This window comes from Macaca mulatta, chromosome 4 (genome assembly GCF_049350105.2).
Source record: "Macaca mulatta isolate MMU2019108-1 chromosome 4, T2T-MMU8v2.0, whole genome shotgun sequence".
Classification (NCBI taxonomy): Eukaryota; Metazoa; Chordata; class Mammalia; order Primates; family Cercopithecidae; genus Macaca; species Macaca mulatta.
Genome location: NC_133409.1, coordinates 155,905,532 through 155,926,438, shown reverse-complemented (window position 1 = coordinate 155,926,438; position 20,907 = coordinate 155,905,532). Strand labels below are relative to the sequence as shown.

The window sequence follows — 20,907 nt, the reverse complement described above, 5'->3', positions numbered from 1 at the left end:
ACTCTGAACTCCCAGGGCACATTGTGCAACTTCATTACCTTATATTAAAATTATCTGGAATTTAAAAAAATCTACTAGATTATGGTAGTGTCCTGATTTTATTTATCTTTTTCTTTTGGTGAAATTTGAGACGTGTCTTGCATTTAACCGTATTTAAGCATCTAGATTGTGCAACGGAGCCAGTTTGGAGAGACCACCTGCATCAAAATTATCTGGGATGCCCGTTGAAAATGCAATGTTCCAGGCCAATGAGTCAATCTCGGAGTGTAAATCTTGTGAAGCTGTATTTTAACAAGCTCGCTTGGTGATTTATTTATGTACGCTATTTAAAACTCTATGAACCACCGGTGTAGGCTATACTTTGTAGTGCATTAAGGTGGTCTTCGGTACCTCTCGCAGACCCCCTTCCTCTTGCCTCTAGCACCAACCTCTCAGCCTCTCACATACCAGGGGAGGGGCTTTGCAAAAACTTTCAGGAAAGTGAATCCCAGCACAGCCCTGCTCTCGCTGGCTCTCGGGCGCAGGCGCAGAGCTGCGACCGCCGCTGATATGTTGCCCACTCTCTGTGTGGTCTCTGTTTTGCAACTGGTCGTCGGCGTCAGGAGACTTAGGTCCAAGCGACTGCTCAGACAATGCCTGGCCCCGCATACCGAGCAGAGCATGATCAGCAGCAGCCTAAGTGGAAGAGTGCCTGTGATCCTAGGAAACCTGATGGGCGATGGAGCAGCGATTCGACGCGTGGGTTTCTCTTTAATCCTTCCGACTTCCCCAAGCCCCGCGCACTCAGGTTCCGCTCCAAGTGCGGGACCTGCCCGGGGTGTGTCGGGGGTACTGGGCCGGAGGCGGCCGGTGAGTGGGGCTTACAGGGCCCCGGGACCGAGGTGGGTGCTCTTGGAGGTTCTGGAAAGTGGAAACACGGTTTCTTCGAAGGAAGCGGGCGAAAGGGTCGCGGGTGGTTTGGCTGCAGGTCGGGTCAGGAGGTACCTCCACGGTTGGGAAGCTGAGTGGCGAGGGGTCGAGAGGGCCCCCAGCACTCGTCTCACGGGCGGGCCAGCCTAGTTCCTCTGCGGCAGTGACAGCCAGTGGTTTTCCCCGGGTGTATCCCTGGGAGATGAGAAAGAGCAGGGTTGCACCCTGCTTCCCCTCTAGCTGGGCGAGGGAGGGCTTCGGTACTGGGGTGTTTCCCTGGTGCTTACTGAGTGCAGGCACTGCTCCAAGAGTTTTTACCTGCATTAATTCATTTAATCCTCGCATCAACCCTATGAAATAGTGTACTATTATTATCCCCATGTTACAGATAAGGAAATTGAGGCACACAGAGATGAAGTATTTGCTCGGCCGGGGTCAGTGGCTCACGCCTGTAATCCCAGCACTTTGGGAGGCCAAGGCGGGCGAATTATCTGAGGTCAGCAGTTCAAGACCAGCCTGGGCAATATGGTGAAACCCCTTCTCTACTAAAAATACAAAAATTGGGTGGAAGTGGTGGTGCGCGCCTGTAATCCCTGCTACTCGGGAGGCTGAGGCAGGGGAATCACTTGTACCCAGGAGGCGGAAGTTGGAGTGAGCCGAGACCACGCCATTGCACTCCAGCCTGGGCAACAAGAGTGAAACTCCATTTCCCTGCACCAAAAAAAAAAAAAAAAAAAAAAAAAAAAGAATTACTTGCTTAAGTTGTAGAGGCTAGTGAGTGCCAGTCCTTAGGTTTTGGTTCTGGTGATGAAGATTGGTACTTGAATAAAGTAGTTGTTAATTATTTGTTGTAGGTGTATTGACAGTTACTGTGGATCTTTGTGTGTGAGTTTGTGCTTTATGTGTGAGTTTGTGCTTTGAGCCAATTTCTGTGAACATTGTTACCTGAAGATCACCTTTGGTAGGACAAGATTTTCTCTATTCTGTGGTTAAACTGAGGCTGCCTAGGCACTTCTGCTGATTGCTTTGTGGATTGGCAAAGACTCCAGGAAGCAATCAACCTAGTGCCACAAAACAAAGCACCCGGAGAAGCCCTATTCCAGACTCTTCAAAACCTTCTTCCTTCTGAAGGGGGTGGAAAATAAAGGAGAATTATCCCTGGATCAAGAATTGATTATAGGAGAGACTGGCAATGTCAAAATAATTTTAGATAATTAGGGTAACAGTGGTGGCCAGCGCTGTTAGTGCTAGAAAGTTAGTCATATAAAGGAATGGCAAACCACCAGGTTGGCTAGGGCAGCAGCATGTTGTGACCACTTAAGAGAATAATGATTTTGTGGGAATACAGTATCCACAGAGCAGTAAGGTGACTCAAATAATGAAAGGATGAGGAAGAAAGGATAAAAGGAGCGGCAACTTTCCACATCAAGATGGAGGAATCCCTTGGATGGACTCTGGAAAAAGGTATGGGCCTAACATTGTGGAGACAGGCCTTAACCTCCTGGCCTCTCTGAAATATGTTTGGGGGCTATCCCTGAAACTTTTGTCACATCCGCTAGTCTTCCCTTTCCCATCTTATATACATCCTCCAAAGCCGGGAAAAAGAATGCATCTCTCCATGCTCTAGAGCAGCAGCTGCTGAAGGGAGCCTCATAAATCCTCTGACAGCATCTTTCCTTAAACATATACCATCACAGTTTTCAAATTCATTGATGTGAGATGAGCACAGCAATAGCATCATCTCCCTTATACTATATATCATTCTTTATTGTAAATGTTTTGCCATAGTTTAACTTGCAGTATTCATGAAAGCTTTGTGAGAAAAGACAAGCCCATGCTAGTAATAGTGTTTTATAATGTGGGACAAGATTTTTCAGAAAGGTGACTTGACCAAGGAAGCACAGCTGTAAGCAGTGTCATCTGTATTCTATTTTGACCCTCAGGAAGAAGTAAGGGGACTAGTGCCATAGTGTCTTTGAACTCATACACCATATGAAGAGAATGTCAAAGAGGTTGGATCACTTAAAGAATTTAGAGAAAGTTTGGATTTGGCTCAGATCTGTCTTTTATCATAAAAGATGAACTTGAAACCCAGACATAAGTGTCCATTGTCATTTTCTTTATATCTGAGAGGAGATGGGATTACTTTGGGCATTCATTTTACTTTTTTTTTTTTTTTGAGACAGAGTTTCGCTCTTGTGGCTTAGGCTGGAGTGCCGTGGTACTATCTCGGCTCACTGCAACCTCCACCTCCTGGGTTCAAGCGATTTTCCTGCCTCAGCCTCCCAAAGTAGCTGTGATTACAGGGCCCGCCACCACGCCCAGCTAATTTTTTTGTATTTTTAGTTGAGATGGGGTTTCACCATATTGGCCAGGCTGGTCTTGAACTCCTGACCTCAGGTGATCACCCGCCTCGGCCTCCCAATCGTTTTACTTCTTAATCCTTAGGGTTGCATTCAACAGGGCTGGATGTGGACATTACTAGACAGAGGTTCTGGATGCCTTAGACTATGACCTTTGCCCATTTCTGCCTTTCATTAAAAATAAAACCAAGTGGAGGCAGATGATGGAAAGGCAACTGTCTACCTCTCCATAAGATCCATATTCCACATGAATTAAGTATTCTTCTCTCTTTTCTGAAAGTGTGTTCCATCTTGGCAAGCAGAGACACATTTGTCCCTTCTTAGATGAGTCTGCCAAATTTTGCCAAGGGGACTATTCTTTATTTGGCTGTTGACTGTTCTTAATATCTTCAACACTCCCTCACTCTAATTTATCATTAGATTAATTAATGAACACAGGCTTTTTTTGGCCTATTTCTTGAATGGTTTTATCTGAAACATGGACCTTGAGATCTTACATGTCTGTGAGGATTTGAAAAAGAGTAGATTCATTGTAGTTCTCTCCCCTTCGTCTAGGCAGATGGCTATGTGCCTCAAAATTTGGGATCTAAAGTTAAACTACTGGGTATCAGATAGCTTTGGACAAATCAAGTCCAGCATCTTCATTTTTCAGGTGAGGAGACACAAAACCAGATTGTTTATTTTTCCCTGATTTCTATATAGCTACCAATGGAGCTATAACCAAAATCCAGCTTACCTAGTCAGTGCCTGTAGCTCTGGGCCTCTATCTGATGTTTCCCTGAATTGTGCTAAGGATGCCACTTGCACTTCAGTGGAGGCCAGAGACTTTTTTTTTTTTTTTTTTTTTTTAGATGATGGAGTCTTACTCTGTCACCCAGGCTGGAGTGCAGTGGTACAGTCTTGGCTCACTGCAGCCTCTACCTCCTGGGTTCAAGTGATTCTCCTGCCTCAGCCTCCTGAGTAGCTGGCACTACAGGTGCGTGCCACCACGACTGGCTAATTTTTATATTTGTAGTAGTACTGGGTTTCACCATGTTGGGCTGGTCTCAAACTCCTGACCTCAGGTGATCTGCCCACCACGGCCTCCCAAAATGCTGGGATTACAGGCATGAGCCACCATGCCCGGCCAAGGCCAGAGACTTTACTCCATAGGTTACACAGATAGGGCTGTTAGTGTGGCTGAGATTTACTGCAGCGTTTCAGGGACTGGCTCTGGGAGGTCATCACTCTCTACACCCCTACGCCACTCTGAAGTCAAGGTCATGCTGATATCCTTCTGACATCAGTGGAGTTTAGTTTCTTGGCCATTTACAGGCCCCTAAACAGAAAGTGTGACTCAGGCATTCTTTCCCTGTCTGTTGAGAAGCAACACATACTGTGTGGTATAATGAGTTTGAATCTAGGATTTATTACTTGGCCTTGTGCCAAATTACTTAACTTCTCTGTACTTACACTATTTATTTGTATTGCGGGAATAATAATAATTCCCCTCTCACAGACTTAAAATGAGTCAATATTCATAAAATTCTTAGAATAGACAGGCCCAAAGAAAGGCCATTTCTGGAGACTACTTCCAAGTTAGATTCCTTTCACAAGTTCTTTTTTTATTTTTTCTAGGTAGAAAGTTTCTCTAGTGGAGTTTGTATCTATCTATCATATGTGTCACATACACTAACACATCTAATGCATAATACAGTTGTATATATAATGAGCTTATTTGAAATGAAAAAAATAACTACTCTTTGAGACGCTTGCACTGTACAGTATGATATGGCTTGGATACGTGTCTCCACCAAATCTCAAGTTGAATTGTAATCCCAAATGTTGGAGATGGGACCTGACAGGAGGTGATTGGATCTTACAGGTCGATACCTCAGGGCTTGGTGCAGTCCTTGCGATAATGCATAAGTTCTCATGAGATCTGATTGTGTAAAAGTGTGTGGTACCTCTCCACCTCTCTTTTCTCCTGCTTTTGCCGTGTGATGTGCCTGATGCCCCTTTGCCTTCCACCATGAGTAAAAGCTCCCTGAGGTCTCCCCAGAAGCTGAGCAGATGCCAGCACCATGGTTGTACAGCCTGAAGAACTGTGAGCCAATTAAACCTATCTTCTTTATAAATTACCCAGCCTCAAGTATTTCTTTATAGCAATGCAAGAATGGCCTAATACAGCAAATTGGTACTGAGGAGCATGCTTGGCTATAAAATTACTTAAAAATGTGAAAGGAACTTTGGAAGTGGGTAACAGGCAGAGGATGGAAGAGTTTGGAGGGCTCAGAAGATGGGAAGATGAGGGAAAGTTTGGAATTTCTTAGAGACTGGTTAAATGTTTGTGACAAAAATGCTGATAGTGATATGGACAGTGAAGTCCAGGCTGACAAGGTCTCAGATGGCAATGAAGAACTTATTGGGAACTAAAGCAAAGGTCATATGTGTTATGCCTTAGGAAGATGTAGCCTGGCTCTTTCTAACAGTCTGTCTGTCCTCAGATGTAGGAGGAAAGAAGTGACTTAAAGTTTGAAGTTATATTTAAAGGGAAAGCAGAGCATAAAAGTTTGGAAAATTTGCAGAGAAAAAAGAAAAAAAAAAAAGCTTTTTCAGGAGAGAAATTCAAGCAGGCCATGGAGCAACCATTTACTAGAGAGATTTGCAAACTAAAAAGGAGCCAAGTGCTAATAGTCAAGAAAACAGGAAAAAGGCCTGAAAGGCATTTCAGAGATCTAAGAGGCGATGCCTCCCTTCACAGGCTCAGAGACCCAGGAGGACTTAAGGATTTCAGGGCCAGATCCTGGGTCCCACTGCCCTGCACCACTCCAGGAGGCTGCTCATAAATCCTGGTTGCTTGGGCTCCAGCCATGGTTCCAATGGGCCCAGGTACAGCTCAGGCTGCTGCTCTGGAGGGTAGAAACTGTAAGCCTTGGTGGCTTACATGTGGTGTTAAGCCTGTGGATATGCACAGTGCAAGAGTAAAGGAGGCTTGGCAGCCTCTGCCTAGATTTAAGTGGATGTATGAAAAGGCCTGGGTGTCCAGGCAGAAGCCTGCTGTAAGGGGCAGAGCCCCTTTAGAGAACCTCTACTAGGGCAGTCCAGAGGGGAAATGTGAGGTTGGGGGCCCCACACAGGGTCCCCACTGCACTGCCTAGTGGAGCTGTGGGAAGGGGGCCACCATCCAGACCCCAGAATGGTAGATCCTGTGCTTAGACCCTGTGCTTGGAAAAGCCACAGGCACTCAACAACCTGGGAGAGCAATGTGGGGCTGAATTCTGCAAAACCACAGAAGTGGAACTCTCCAAGACTTTGGGAACCCACCCCTTGCACCATTGTGCCCTACATGTGGGACATATAGGAGATTATTTTGGAGCTTTAAGATTTAATGACTGCCTTGCTGCATTTCGAGCTTGAATGGAGCTTGTAGCCCTTTCTTTTGGCTGATTTCTCCCTTTTACAATGGGAGTGTTTACCCAGTGCCTGCACCTCCATTGTATCTTGGAAGTAAATAAATTGTAATGTACAGGTTCATAGGTGGAAGAAATTCATCTCCAGATGAGACTTTGGACTTGGACTTGGGACTTTTGAGTTAATGCCAGAGTGACTTAAGACTTTAGGGTACTGTTGAGCAGTCCCCTAAAAATACTGATTATATTTTGCAATGTGAGGACATGAGACTTGGGGGCCAAAAGCAGAATGATATGGTTTGAATATATGTCCCCATCAAATCTCATGTTGAATTGTAATCCCCAGTGTTGGAGGTGAAGCCTTATGGGAGGTGATTGGATCGTGGAGGTAGATCCCTCATGGCTTGGTGCTGTCCTTGCAATAATGAGTGAGTTCTCGTGAGATCTGGTGTGTAAAAGTCTGTGGCCCCTCCCTCCTGCCTTGCTCCTGCTTTCACCATGTGATATACCTGCTCCCCTTTCACCTTCTGTCATGAGTAAAAGCTCCCTGAAGGCTCACCAGAAGCTGAGAAGATGCCAACACCATGCTTTTACAGCCTGCAGAACCATGAGCCAATTAAACCTCTTTCCTTTATAAATTACCCAGCCTCAGGTATTTCTTTACAGCAATGCAAGAACAGCCTAATACATAGTATATACACATTAGTTGATTATAGATAGTCTCCTATCAAATTGGCACAGTTTGACAGTAATTAAAATATTAATAAGCATGAGAGTGAACTTCAACTTGGCCATATCCAAGAACTCTGTCATAGTTCTTTCTCTTGTCAGGATATTCGGCCTACTTTTAGATATCCTATATTTCAGGGTTCTTCTAGTGAGACAGTTTGCAAAAATCTTCAAATTTTGGATCTCCCTGCTTTCATTTTGCCTCCAAAAACTAAATATTTCCTAACAATCTCTCTTCTCCAGAATGGGATATGATATTTAATAATGTAGTAATATTCCACTAAGTACAACATTCCCATTAGTTCTCATATTACCTTATGGCAGTATGGGTGTTCTCAAATCTTCAGAGACTTCTGCTGGGGACAAGAACTTTTGCTTTAGTAGCTTTAGAGGCTTTGTAATTTACCTACTGGGAGATGCAGTATTCATCTATCATGTAATTGTCAATATTTTAGTTCCATTGCACTAGAGAATTATTTCTCTACCCTTCAGACCTACCATTCCCTTTACTATTCTGAAATAAAATTCATAGATTATACTACCTACCTATGAAATAATTTCAAAAGTATCAATATGTTACCTTAACTAGAATATGAAGGAGAAGGAAAAGGAAAATTATTTATAATCAAATAATATGCATTTCAGCAGGTAAATGACTGGATGAAATAGATGCTTACACCTATTAGAACCACTGTGAATTCAACTACAAATGCAGCCTGATTTATGAATTATATTTGTTAATCTAATACTATAAGTGGCTTTACTTCCCTGAAATGGTGAAAAATTCCTAATAACATTGAAACTAAAAATGTATATTTTGGCTGGACTCAGTGGCTCATGCCTGTAATCCCAGTATTTTGGGAGGCTGAGGTGGACAGATCACTTGAGCCCAGGAGTTTGATGCCAGCCTGGGCAACATGGTGAAACCCCATCTCTACAAAATAAAATAAAAATTCGCCATACATGGTGGTGTGTGCCTGTAGTCTCGCTACTTAGGAGGCTGAAGTCAGAGGATCACCTGAACCTGGGGAGGTCAAGGCTGCAGTGAATTGTAATTGTACCACGGCACTCCAACCTGGGTGATAGAGTGAGACCCTGTCTCAAAAAAAGAAAGAAAAAAAATGTATATTTCCTTGATTTTCCAATACATATTAAAGCTATGCAAAATAGTGTATGTATGCATAAAGCGTTATTAGGTTTTAGTTTCAGGTAACTATTAACAACTTTTTTGAAAGTCAGGTAGGATAAATGACAGTTCTTTGTTCTGCAGGAATGTCTATCATCCCTGGCCCCCATTAAATTCTAATAGTACTATCCAATCGTGACAACCCAAAACACCCTCACAAATTCCCCCAAAGTCTCCCTAGGATGCCATCTTGAGGATCACTATAATAAAAGAGAAAGGTAGTAGTGAACTGACAATAAAATAATGTGTTAGGCCATTCTTGCATTGCTATGGAAATGAAATACCTGAGGTTGGGTAATTTATACAGAAAAGAGATTTAATTGGCTCACAGTTCTGCAGGCTGTGCAAGCATTGCTCCAGCATCTGCTTCTGGAGAGGGCCTCAGGAAGTTTCCAATTATGGTGAAAGGTAAAAGAGGAGCAAGCATGTCACATGGTAAGAGCAGGGGCAAGAGACTGCAAGGGAGGGGAGGTCCCAAACTTTTAAGCAACTAAATCTCACATGAACTAACTGAGCAAGAACTTGCTTATCACCAAGGGGATGCTGCTAAACCAGTCAGGAGGAATCTGCCTCCATGATCCCATCATCTCCCACCAGGCCCCACTTCCAACATTGGGAATCACATTTTTTTCTTTTTTTCAGGGGAGGGTGGGGAGGAATCACATTTCAGCATGAGATTTGGAGGGAACAAACATCTAAACCATATCAGATAACAATGGAGGAGCTTAAGGATCTGAGCTGCAAGAATGGAAGTTAGCCAAGGTAGCAGTAAGGCAAATTCCTATTTAGGAATGTTGGCATCATAAAGTATGCAATTGGATCTTTTTTGTGTGTGTGTGAGACAGAGTCTCACTCTGTCACCCAGGCTGGAGTGCAGTGCTGCGATCTCAGCTCACGGCAACCTCTGCCTCCCAGGTTCAAGCAATTCTCCAGCCTCAGCCTCCCGAGTAGCTGGGATTACAGGCATACACCACCATACCCAACTAATTTTTGTAGAGACGGGGTTTCATCATGTTGGCTAGGCTGGTCTCGAACTCCTGACCTCGAGTGATCTGTCCGCCTCGGCCTCCCAGAGAGTTGAGATTACAGGCATGAGCCACTGCGCCCCACAGCAATTGGATCTTAATGTAAGATTCTACAATAAGAAATTCTGACTTCTGCATCAACCCAGTAGTAGTGCTTTTTATCTTCCCTGTTTTCAGTTGAAAGGCATGTTCTTGGCAAAGCTGAACACAGACGGCATCATCATGTTACTTGAGGTTCTCCATGCATGGCTTCTTGGCACATATCCTCCAAGGCTAACCTCCACATCTGAGAGGTCCCAGTCTATGAGAAAGGAAAGATTTTTATGAAGCCAGATTAACTCCCTAATCTCATGGATCTCAAATTATGCTGTGAGCAGAAATATTTGGGGGAACTGTTATACAGTTCATTGCCTCCTTTAATACACAAGGGCTCCAAGTTAATTAAGAGGAGGGGTTAAACAAGCTTTAATGAGGAAATTTAGAGTCCAGGGATGGGCAAGAAGAAAAAGCACAGGTTCCCAGATCTTCTTATTTTCCTGACAAAGGCTGCTGGAGCCAGGATATTCTGCTGGACACTCTGATAGGTTGGTGTTCCAGGAGAGGTCCTTGCTGCCCTGTTGCTCTCACTTCTTATAATACAAGTGGAAAACAACATTGTCAGTGTTCAGATGAACATACTACTTGGTGCCAGGCAATATGAATGTGAGGTGTTTGCTTTTTAAACAAGAGTTATCTGGGAAAGCTAACTGTCTAGTACCTGGGAAACTTGAGATCTTTGGGAAGTTTCAACCCCTTTGTAGAGAGAAGGGGCCTCCTGTCCTATGGGAAGCTGAGTTTCTGTTTTATACCCGCCTGCTGTGAGAAGAATGTTAGGGGGCAGAAGATAGTCCAAGTTAGCACTTTGTTCAAGCAACCTAGACTGTATTTCTAAGGTTTTCTGGACATTCAACTTGTCAAGTCACGTGAACTTATTAAAATACAAATGCCTGGGTCCCATCAGACTTGCTAGATCCAAAGCAAGGTTCAGATATCTGGAGTAACAAGTGTCATAAGTAATTCTGATGTGTATGTGTTTGTGTATGTAACCCGTGTGTGTGTATGTAACCCGTCTTTTGGCATCTAATTTTAGTCCCTTTCAGAGACTCATTTTCTCCAGCCCCTCCTGCCATAGACCCTGTGAAAGCTCACTCTACCTTTTCTATAGATAAAAACACTGAGATTGAGCTCTGGCTAGCTCTGTGTCTTCAGCACCAGCAGCCTTGTGTTAAATCATTTCTAATCTGCAGGAACCCCAGCATGTGAATTGGACTTTATCACCCAGTTGGAGGAAGAATAACAGTAGATGTTGGATCTTCAGGAAAGCTGAAGAGGGCAGTGCCTCTACTGTCTAGGTAAGTAGTGTCATAAGAAGACCACCAATTTGATGTTGAGAAGATGAGTTCTAGTCCAAGCCCTTGCAATTTGTTGGGTCATGTAGGCAAGTGACTCAATCTGTTTTCTATCTGTCAGATGAGTGGGTTGGCCTAGATGATGTCTAAGTTCTGCTAAATCTCTGATAGTCTAGGACTGTAGACTTCTTTAGAAGAATACCTGAAGTATAATAATTGGAAGAAGGGTTGAGAGGCAAATGGGAAGAGCAGTGTGGTAGTTATTATTTCTGAAATTTTTATTCTCTTTCAATCCCAGGAAAATGATTGCATTCAGGCTTGATCAAGTCATCTTTCTTTTTTCCATTTCTTTTTTCTACGCTTGAGAGTCTCGATTCTTCTCATCCTTCTCCTTGCTCTCATTTTCCATGACTAATCAGCTACCATAAAAGCTACCTTTTAATCCCCAACTCTCTGTCATCAGCTGGTACACCTGCTCATTTCCATTTGTTTGGGTTAGCATATTACCCAATAACTCTTTCGATATTTCTTGATGTCTCTGTGTTCACCATGCCCACTGCAAAAATTCTGCCTCTTATCTCTTCTGGCTTTGTTCTCCTCCACTACCCTTTTTTGTTTTCTCCTCACATAAAGTTGCTAGTATGCATGAATTCAAATTAGTTGTCTTTTCTCTGCTGGTTTATTTTCTTTGCTCTCCACAGTAGACACAGGTGACATTTACACTTTAAATGTCTTTCAGATAGAGGGATTTGAACTGAACCAAAGCATCAACACCAATCAGACTTTTTCCAAAAAACTAGAGTTTTCAGGGTCAGCAATGGAAAGCCTCAGAGGGAATACTGCTCAGGTTCCTACAAATGAAGAAGCCTCTAAAAATGAAGGCCAATTATCAAGGCAGACAAAATGTCCTGCACAGAAGAAATCCTCTTTTGAGAACACAGTGGTCAGAAAAGTGTCAGTGACACTTGAAGAAATTTTCATGGGGGAGGGAGGCCCTGAATCCAGTGAAATTAGTCTAAGCCCAAACCTTGACACACAACAGAAAATTCCAAAGGGAGATGGATCCCCAATATCTAGGAAAAACTCCAAAGATAATTCAGATTTAATTAAACACCAAAGACTTTTCTCACAAAGAAAACCTTGTAAATGCAATAAATGTGAAAAAGCCTTTAGTTACCAATCAGACCTTCTTGTACACAGTAGAATTCATAGTGGAGAAAAGCCTTTTGAATGCAACAAATGTGGGAAATCTTTCAGCCGAAGTACACATCTTACTGAACATCAAAGAACTCACACTGGAGAGAAACCTTATGAATGCAATGAATGTGGAAAAGCTTTTAGCCGGAGCACACATCTTAGTCTACATCAGAGAATCCATACTGGAGAAAAACCATATGAATGTAGTGAATGTGGAAAAGCATTTAGCCGAAGCACTAACCTTAGTCAACATCAGCGAACTCATACTCAAGAAAGGCCTTACAAATGTAATGAATGTGGGAAAGCCTTCGGTGACCGTTCAACCATAATTCAGCATCAACGAATACACACTGGAGAGAATCCCTATGAATGCAGTAAATGTGGAAAAGCTTTCAGTTGGATCTCATCGCTTATTGAACATCAGAGAACACACACTGGGGAGAACCCCTATGAGTGCGATGACTGTGGGAAAATGTTCAGTCGAAGCTCATCTCTTACAGAACATCAGAGAATCCACACTGGAGAAAAGCCCCACGAGTGTAGAGTGTGTGGAAAGGGCTTCAGTCGAAGCTCATCCCTTATTATTCATCAGAGAATTCATACCGGGGAGAAGCCGTACAAATGTAATGACTGTGGAAAAGCCTTCAGTCAGAGTTCAACTCTCATCAGACATCAGCACCTTCATACTAAAGAGTAATATCTGAGCTTTTATTAATGTTAGCACAAGAACATATATACCTAACCTCCCACCACTGAAATATATATATTTCAAGTATATATATACTTGTTCTGATTTATTAGATACCTATACCCGTTTTAAGCTTTCATTCATTCTTTTCATCCATCTCAAATAAGTTTGCAATAAAACAAAAGGATGACTCAAAAAACCTAACATATGCAATCTAATATTCTGAAGGGCTCCAACTTTAGAGTATAAAGCTACCTGACACCTTGTAGTTTCTCTGCTAATCTAGTCCATCAAGCGTGGGTCCCTGAACCACGAGGTAATCCTCTGTTTTCTAACCACATCCGCCCCTTCACATGAAGAGAAAATCCTGTGTGTGTGTCTTCATACTTGCTGGCTCTAGTACCGGAAGAGAGGGATCTGGCTTCAGAGCAGGACCAAAAACTTCTTACCATCTGGGGATAATAGTGTTGAGGCAAATTCATTCTCTTGACTTGCAAAGACAGATTTTTCTCATCTTCCTCCTTCTCTTACCTTTTTTGTAGTAGCATTTTTCCTCAAAGTATAACTCATTTTTTTACTAGTGCCTAACTAATCCTAGTGTTATTTTATCACATTTTTACCAAGAATGTTCCAAAAACCTTGGAGACGTTCCTCCATGATCTCGGGAAAAAAAGTTGCCAAATGCTGTGCTGTTTTTTGTTTTGTTTTTTAAATTTTCTTTCATTTACAGACTTCATGAAACTTATATTCTGTGGCTTTGACCCTCACCAATCTTGGAAGATTGATCTCTCAAGGACAAACCCAGTGCCTATTTCTCAGTCCTTTTTCTACTTGACATTTGCAGAACTGGCACTTTTGGCCACTGTTATACCTTAAAGCTTGAGCTTCTTTCAGGATCTATGATTCTGTGCTGATCTACACTTTTCCTACCTCCCAGCATTTCTTTGATTGTCAATGATCAGCTCTGTGATTTAGGACCAGGGTTAGGCCAGAATAATCTCATTTCATCAAGTTATAAAACTTGAGGTAGTGCAACTAGATTATACACTTCTTGAAGACAGAAATCTTGGTTTGTTTGTTGTTTTATTTTTGAGAGAAGGTCTTACTCTGTTGCCCAGGCTGGAGTGCAATGGCACAATCATAGCTCACCGTAGCCTTGAACTCCTGGGCTCCTGCCACAGCTTCCTGAGTAGCTAGGGCTGCAGGTGTGTACCACCACACCCAAAATTTTAAAATTTGTTTGTGGAGACAGGATCTCACTATGTTGGCAAGGCTGGCCTCCATCTCCTGAACTCCAACAATTCTCCCACCTCGGCTTCCCAAAACACTGACATTACAGGTATGAGCCACCACACCTGCCAGAAATCTTGTTATTGATTGATATAAAACATCACAAAGTGCTGAGTAGACACTGAATGCCCTGTAATTATTGCTCACTGATTCCTCTTTATCCTCTGTAATCAATCAACTTGACTTTATTTGATATAGATTAATAATTGATTTCTTTCTTTCTACTGCTGCTTCCAAATTCTTGGTACCTTGTGCCTAGATTACTAAATTGATCACTGTTGACTCACTACCATTATCTAGCTCCTTACTAAACTACTATTTTGTTAAAAAATAGTCTACAGTTTCCCAGTGACCTCTGCCCCAAATGGAAACTTCTTTAACCTAAAGACCTTTCATAGTTTGATCTACTTAATTTACTTCCTTTCTCTTCTCAAAGGTAATGCATGCAGGCAGGTCTGTTTTTTGTCCCTACTATACCCTCTTCTCATACTTTGCTTCTTTTCAAACCATTCCTTGGCACTTTTACATGTCCTGCTTTCTTCTTTGTATTCCAGAAACCCTTTCTACCCTTTTCTAAATGCCACACTCATATCCTGACTCTGTGATACTTTCAGTCCCCTACCTTCTTAGAAATCCTTTGTAGTGATGATTTGCATTATTCTCCTGTGTTAGACACCTTCTTTAGTTTTCTGGTTCTTTCACAAGTACTTTTTTACATAAGCTGTTTTGAAGTTGTAAATCATCCTAAATCTTTTATAAGCCTCATATAATACATAGTACAATGCCAGCCTGGACTCTAGTTTTAATCTAAATGCATAGGGTTTAATTTACCAGCATAATGTTTTTAGTCTTTTGAATGATGAGGTAACCTCATAGGTGTTTTGGCCCACTTTGTTTTTCCTTGAATTTACATATATAACTGACTATTTAGACTGACTCCTTTAGATCTCCTGGGATGCTGACCTCTTGGCTTTCCAGTTCATGAGACTATTGTAAAGAATAAGTGAGTTCATTTATGTAAAGTAGTAAAACAGTGCCTGACATATAGTAAATACTCAATAAATTCTAATTGTTATGATTCTACTGATTCACATCTGCCTGTAGCTTTTTATTTTATTCCCTGCAGAGCCTTTAACTTCATTACTAGAAATGGAAAACTAGGATCACAATCAAATAAGCTAGAAGGTATTTCTTTTATCATAATAGGCCATAGCTATTTTACACACTCCATTGTGTGTAAAAAATGACTCAAGATGGCAAACAAGATACAATAAAATAGAAAACAAAAAACACATACAAATGAGCACTAGGAGATCAGGACAAGTTATGATAACCTACACAGGTATTCAGTTAGGGATACAAACTGAGCATTCTGGCAACCAAAATGAGAAGGTCATTTGCTTACATTGTTTTAGAAGGAAAAAAATATGTCTATTCGTCAAGGAAAACAAAGCTTTTCTAATACGTAGAATTAAGATGAATTCCTCCATTGGTCTTCATGTAATTATACAATGTCTTTGATATAAAAAAATTTATATTTCATAACACCTAGTATACAATAGGTTCTCTGGTGAATAAATATTTAGTTCATAGTAGAAGGCCCAGAAAGGCAGATGTGAAGATTGTTCTTGGGATGGAGTGAGGTTCTCAGGAGCAGGGGGTAGTGTATAGTGTATATTAAGTAATGAAATATTTGCTGGGTACCAGAAGAAATGCTCTTTGTACATATTTGAGTACAGTTATGCACCACACAAGGACATTTTGGTCAATGATGGACTGCAGATATGACAGTGATCACGTAAGATTATAATGGAGCTGGAAAATGCCTATTACCTAGTGACATCATAGCACAATTATATGTCTGTGGTGATACTGGTGTAAACAAACTTACTGCACTGCCATCATATAAAAGTATAGCACTAAAGGCCTAGTGTGGTGGCTCATGCTTGTAATCCCAGCACTTTGGGAGGCCAAGGCGGGTGGATCACCTGAGGTCAGGAGTTCAAGACCAGCCTGGCCAACATGGTGAAACCCCGTCTATACTAAAAATACAAAAATTAGCTGGGTGTGGTGGCTCTCGCTTATAGTCACAGCTACTTGGGAGGCTGAGGCACGAGAATCGCTTGAATCTGGGAGGCAGAGGTTGCCGTGAGCTGAGATCATGCCACCACACGGCATCCTGGGCAACAGAGCGAGACTCAGTCACCAAAAAAAAAAAAGCACTACATAATACTTGATAGGAAAGCACTATGTCACTGGTTTGTGTATTTACCATACTTTTTATTATTAGTAGGTTGGTGCAAAAGTAATTGCAATGGCAAAACCCGCAATTACTTTTGCACCAATTTAATATTTTAGAGTGTACTTCTACTTACTAAAAAAAAAGTTAACTGTGAAACAGCCTCAGGCAGGTCCTACAGAAGGTATTCCAGAAGAAGGCATTGTTTTCATAGGAGATGACAGCTCCATGCATATTACTGCTCCTGGAAGACTTTCCAGTCAGCTAAGATGTGGAGCTGTAAAACAGTGATATTGATAAGCCTGACTCTGCTCCTCTATCTACACCTGTTTTCAAACCATATGGTGTCAGTGCTAGGCTGGACTGCACCAGCAGTCCAGGCAGCACTGGCACCCCAGCTAGACATAGCTGTGTACCATGTCCTATGAGGAATAGGAGAACACCCTTTTTAACAGTGAAGGCTCAGGGTCTAGGGGTGCCTCAGGCCTCATGGCCTTATCTTGCATTAGGACTATAGGTCCCAAGACCTTTTGCAACTCTGCTGCTAAGGGATTTGTACTTAGTGTACTCCACTGCTCTAAGTAGGTGCCCTGCTTCGCTAAAGTGGATGTCTGTGCTGTCCCAGTCGGGGGGGGGGTCGTTACTCATGAACACACCCATCCTGCTATTGGGTAAGCCATCCGCATGACTGTAACCCGTCCAGCCACACTCTTGTGAGCCTGAAGGGCAGCATATATGGTTACTAACTGCTTTATTAATGAACACTGGGGCTCAGCTGCCTTCCATAGTTGGGACTAAAAGCTTACTGGTACTTCCAAGCACTCCATATACTGCTATAGGCCCTAGCCAACACTATTTGTGGTTACATGCACATCTAGTTTAAATGGGCACCCCTGGTTAACTACCTACAGGGCTTATGTCATCAGAAGGGCTGTTTCAGCCTCATCCCAATCCCAGGCAAGAGGGGTGTTGCCACTACCAAACCTGCAAGAAAACTAGAGGTTAACATAACATCATTAATAAGAAAATGATATACAATGGGGTTATACATACAGCCCTGCAGCAACACTATGAAAGTCCATTGTTGCCCTCCCATGAAGGCAAACCGTTCCTGGCTCTCTGGAGCAATGTTGATTGAGAGGAATGCATTGGTCAAGTCCACCACACAATGGCACCATCCCAGTTCAGTTGTCAAACGGTCCATCAAGTCCATGACAGGTGGCACAGCTGCCATATCATGCAAAACATCCACCCCCAAGAATGTCCTCAGGCATGCAAGAGATATATGCTGTGCGTAAGTGGAGAGTCAAGCAGCTGATGCCAAGGTGCAAAGACACAGGTTTCACTTTCACTGACCAGCTTTCATAGCTGTCTATGCAGCCTTGTCTGGAAACTTATCCAGGCCCAGGGACCAGTGGATTGCCAAGTCCATATATGGCCTTTGGTTGTCTGGTGTCCCCTACCAAGCCGGGCACCTTGGCCAGTTCTCTTATCAAACAGAAAAGGCTTTACACTTCCACCAACTGCAGCAGGTACTCTTTGAACTGGAACACTCAGGCAGGACCAGGTTGTGTAGCAACATCCTTCTCCCGAATGACTTGCACCAAGTATGTACACGACTACCAACATCACTTGCTTAACTCCTGCAACTTAGTTGGGGCACAGACACCATAGGAAGTGTGCTCCACCACAGTAGAGGGTCTCTGGCCCACCCTTGGGGCCCAACAGCTGCTCATGCTCTATTTTCTGGCAGTCCGTTGGGCAAACCTGTAACAGAAGTTCTTCCTCCCTGTGTGTGTCCCACAAGGACTGGGCAGGGACTTCCTGCAGCAAAGTCACAAACATCCATCTGACTCTGGCGGAAAAAGCATGCTGCATCTCAGTGCTGTGCATTTCCAGGTGCTTCAGCGCCTTCTCCACACTTGGGGGGGACCCATCCATTGCCTCCCATGTTTCCACTGAAGCCCATCCTCGCAGCACGTTGCCACCTGGTACCACAGCCCGTGCTGTAGCCACATAGCCAACCCAGGAGCCCTCAGGGACTGAAGACCTACTCACCTCATCCCATCCTCATTACCAATTGTTAGGTTTAGGATTCGGGTCCAGCCCATGCTGAGGTCCAAGGGAGTGGGTCCCTGGGCAAATAGCTAACAGAACACTTGGCAGGGGAAGTAGGCAGGTGAAAGATGATTTTATTCAGCAATAGCTCTCATCAGCAGCTTACTTACACTAGCTCACTTACACCAAGTCTCTCACACTGTCCACCCTGTCTCAACTGCTTGAGCCAGCGGTTCCCACACACAGCTGAAGGGCTGGCTCTCCCTTGCCTTCAGGGTCAGCAGCTTAACTCTTTCTCTCTATGGGCACGAGCTGGTTCCTGGCTCCCCCTGCCCATCTGCTAGTTGGTCATTCTCCCTTACAGGGGCAGTAGCTTCACTCTCTGTCTGGGCAGTAGCACCTGCACAAGAGCCATGCTGAGCTTAGCCCTGCGCACAGTGTCAGCAGGACAATTATACCTTTTACAGACAATAGTGGCTCAGAGCCAAGTATGAACTTTCACGAACAGGTTATATAACAAGTGGAAGTGTGTGCCTGCACACCAAACTCGCTGAGTCATTCAGGCCTGGATGTCCACCTTGGCCTATTCCTTGACCAAAACACATCCATGTACCTTACAGAAGGTGTCATCAACAAACCAGAGGTGGAGATGTCACCACAAGAACTGCAGCTCCATTACTTCAAAATGCACGATTATGATGGCAATGATTTGCTTGATGGCTTAGAACTCTCCATAGCCATTACTCATGTCCATAAGGAGAAAGGGAGTGAACAGGCACCACTAATGAGTGAAGATGAACTGATTAACATAAGAGATGGTGTTTTGAGAGATGATGACAAGAACAATGATGGATACATTGACTATGCTGAATTTGCAAAATCACTGCAGTAGATGTTATTTGTCCATCTCTTGGTTATATGCAAATGTGATCTGTGATGATGTGATTGAACACTTTGATAATGCAAAATAACTCATTTCCAACTACTGCTGCAGCGTTTTGGTAAAAACCTATAGCAATTTGTTACACTGGGGTGAGAAGAGATCAAGAGAAATGAAAGAGAAGAGAAATGGGACATCTAATAGCCCTAAGCGCTATTAAATACCTTATTGGACAAGGGCTTGCTTTTTAAAGCATCTTTTCAAGAATATTGAATAATTGGAGCTGAGTACTCAGGAGCTTCACTGTAGTAGAAAACTGCTAGTTTCTTAATTTTAATTCATGTTACCTGAAAAGTAAAACAACAGACTTTGACAAGTGGACGTTTTTCAGTAACAGTGAAGGAGTGGAGTGAATGCCAAATGTTTGCCCTGGTGGTTCCTATCTCTTCAGGTAAACCTGGTCAATATTCTCTAAAGTTCCCCTGGCCTGAAAGACTACTTGCTCTGGGCAAGTGGATATTTATTAGACTATTTCAAAGCCACAGCATAAGAAGAATATCAAATATTGAGTTCAGCCTAGCCACAGAATCTAAGATTCTGTATCCTCTAGCCCTCTAGCATTTTGGAAATGGTACACCACTGGCTTGAGTGATTAATCTTTTTCAGATTTTCAGCATTTTATACAACTTACTGCCACATCCTTATACTTTATTACTTTTCTGTCTTCTTCAACCTGGGGGAGACCTTGAATTTAAATGTTTTCTAATCAATAGTGTTTTAGCTTTCTTAATATTTCTATTTCACTCTTGTTTCTAGGATTTCTTTTTTTTTTTTTTTTTGCAGTTTAGGAACTATTAGGAATGTCAGGACTTTATCAGCAGGGGTAAAACTACCAACTAGCCTAGCCTAAGTAGGAAGTGAAAAGATAATTCACCAAACAATGATTAACCTGATAGAAGTTCTATTCAGGAGGAATATTGTTTAAATTACCTCTTTTAGCCTGAATACATGGATTCTTTTCAAATCAGGAAAGATTAGAAAAGGAACCCTAAAAATCCTTTAACAGTGTGAATCTTAATAGTATTTGAAAATGAGAAGTAACAGATTTTAATTTGGTTTATTGGATGTGATGGACATGCTGAAAGGATGATTGAATGAGAAAAAGAGACTGCATAAAATTTGCTGTAAGATAGATAGAGACTTATTTTCTTTCTTAAAGTATTCTTATAAGAAAACATGGCCAGGCACTGTGGCTCAGGTCTGTAATCCCAGCACTTTGGGAGGCCGAGGTGGGTGGATCACAAGGTCAGGAGATGGAGACCATCCTGGCTAACATGGTGAAACCCCATCTCACTAAAAATACAAGAAATTAGCTGGGTGTGGTAGCAGGTGCCTGTAGACCCAACTACTTGGGAGGCTGAGGTAGGAGAATGGCGTGAACCTGGGAGGCGGACCTTGCAGTGAGATGAGATCCTGCCACTGCACTCCAGACTGGGGGAGAGAGCGATACTCCGTTTCAAAAAAACCCCAAAACAAACAAACAAAAAACCACAAAAAACAAAC

The 20,907-nt window shown here is 42.7% G+C and overlaps 1 protein-coding gene and 1 pseudogene across 4 annotated transcripts; both read left to right on the top strand.

Moving 5' to 3' along the window:
• The first annotated feature begins 528 nt into the window (after nt 1–528).
• On the top strand, nt 529–15,258 carry ZNF391 (zinc finger protein 391). 3 transcript variants are annotated; one of them, XM_015135759.3, is made up of 3 exons: nt 529–738; nt 10,891–10,995; nt 11,732–15,258. In XM_015135759.3, the coding sequence occupies exon 3, from the start codon at nt 11,810–11,812 to the stop codon at nt 12,884–12,886; it is 1,077 nt and encodes a 358-aa protein (XP_014991245.3). In that variant the 5' UTR covers nt 529–738; nt 10,891–10,995; nt 11,732–11,809; the 3' UTR covers nt 12,887–15,258. The 3 variants fall into 3 exon arrangements, with proteins under 3 accessions (XP_014991245.3, XP_077856951.1, XP_001088444.3); XM_078000825.1 differs by having other exon boundaries at nt 529–849; XM_001088444.5 differs by having other exon boundaries at nt 529–881.
• A 3,703-nt stretch (nt 15,259–18,961) lies between these two features.
• On the top strand, nt 18,962–19,508 carry LOC144340544 (multiple coagulation factor deficiency protein 2 homolog pseudogene; annotated as a pseudogene). Its single transcript, XR_013416773.1, has one exon. The product of XR_013416773.1 is annotated as a multiple coagulation factor deficiency protein 2 homolog pseudogene (transcript).
• Nucleotides 19,509–20,907: the final 1,399 nt, after the last annotated feature.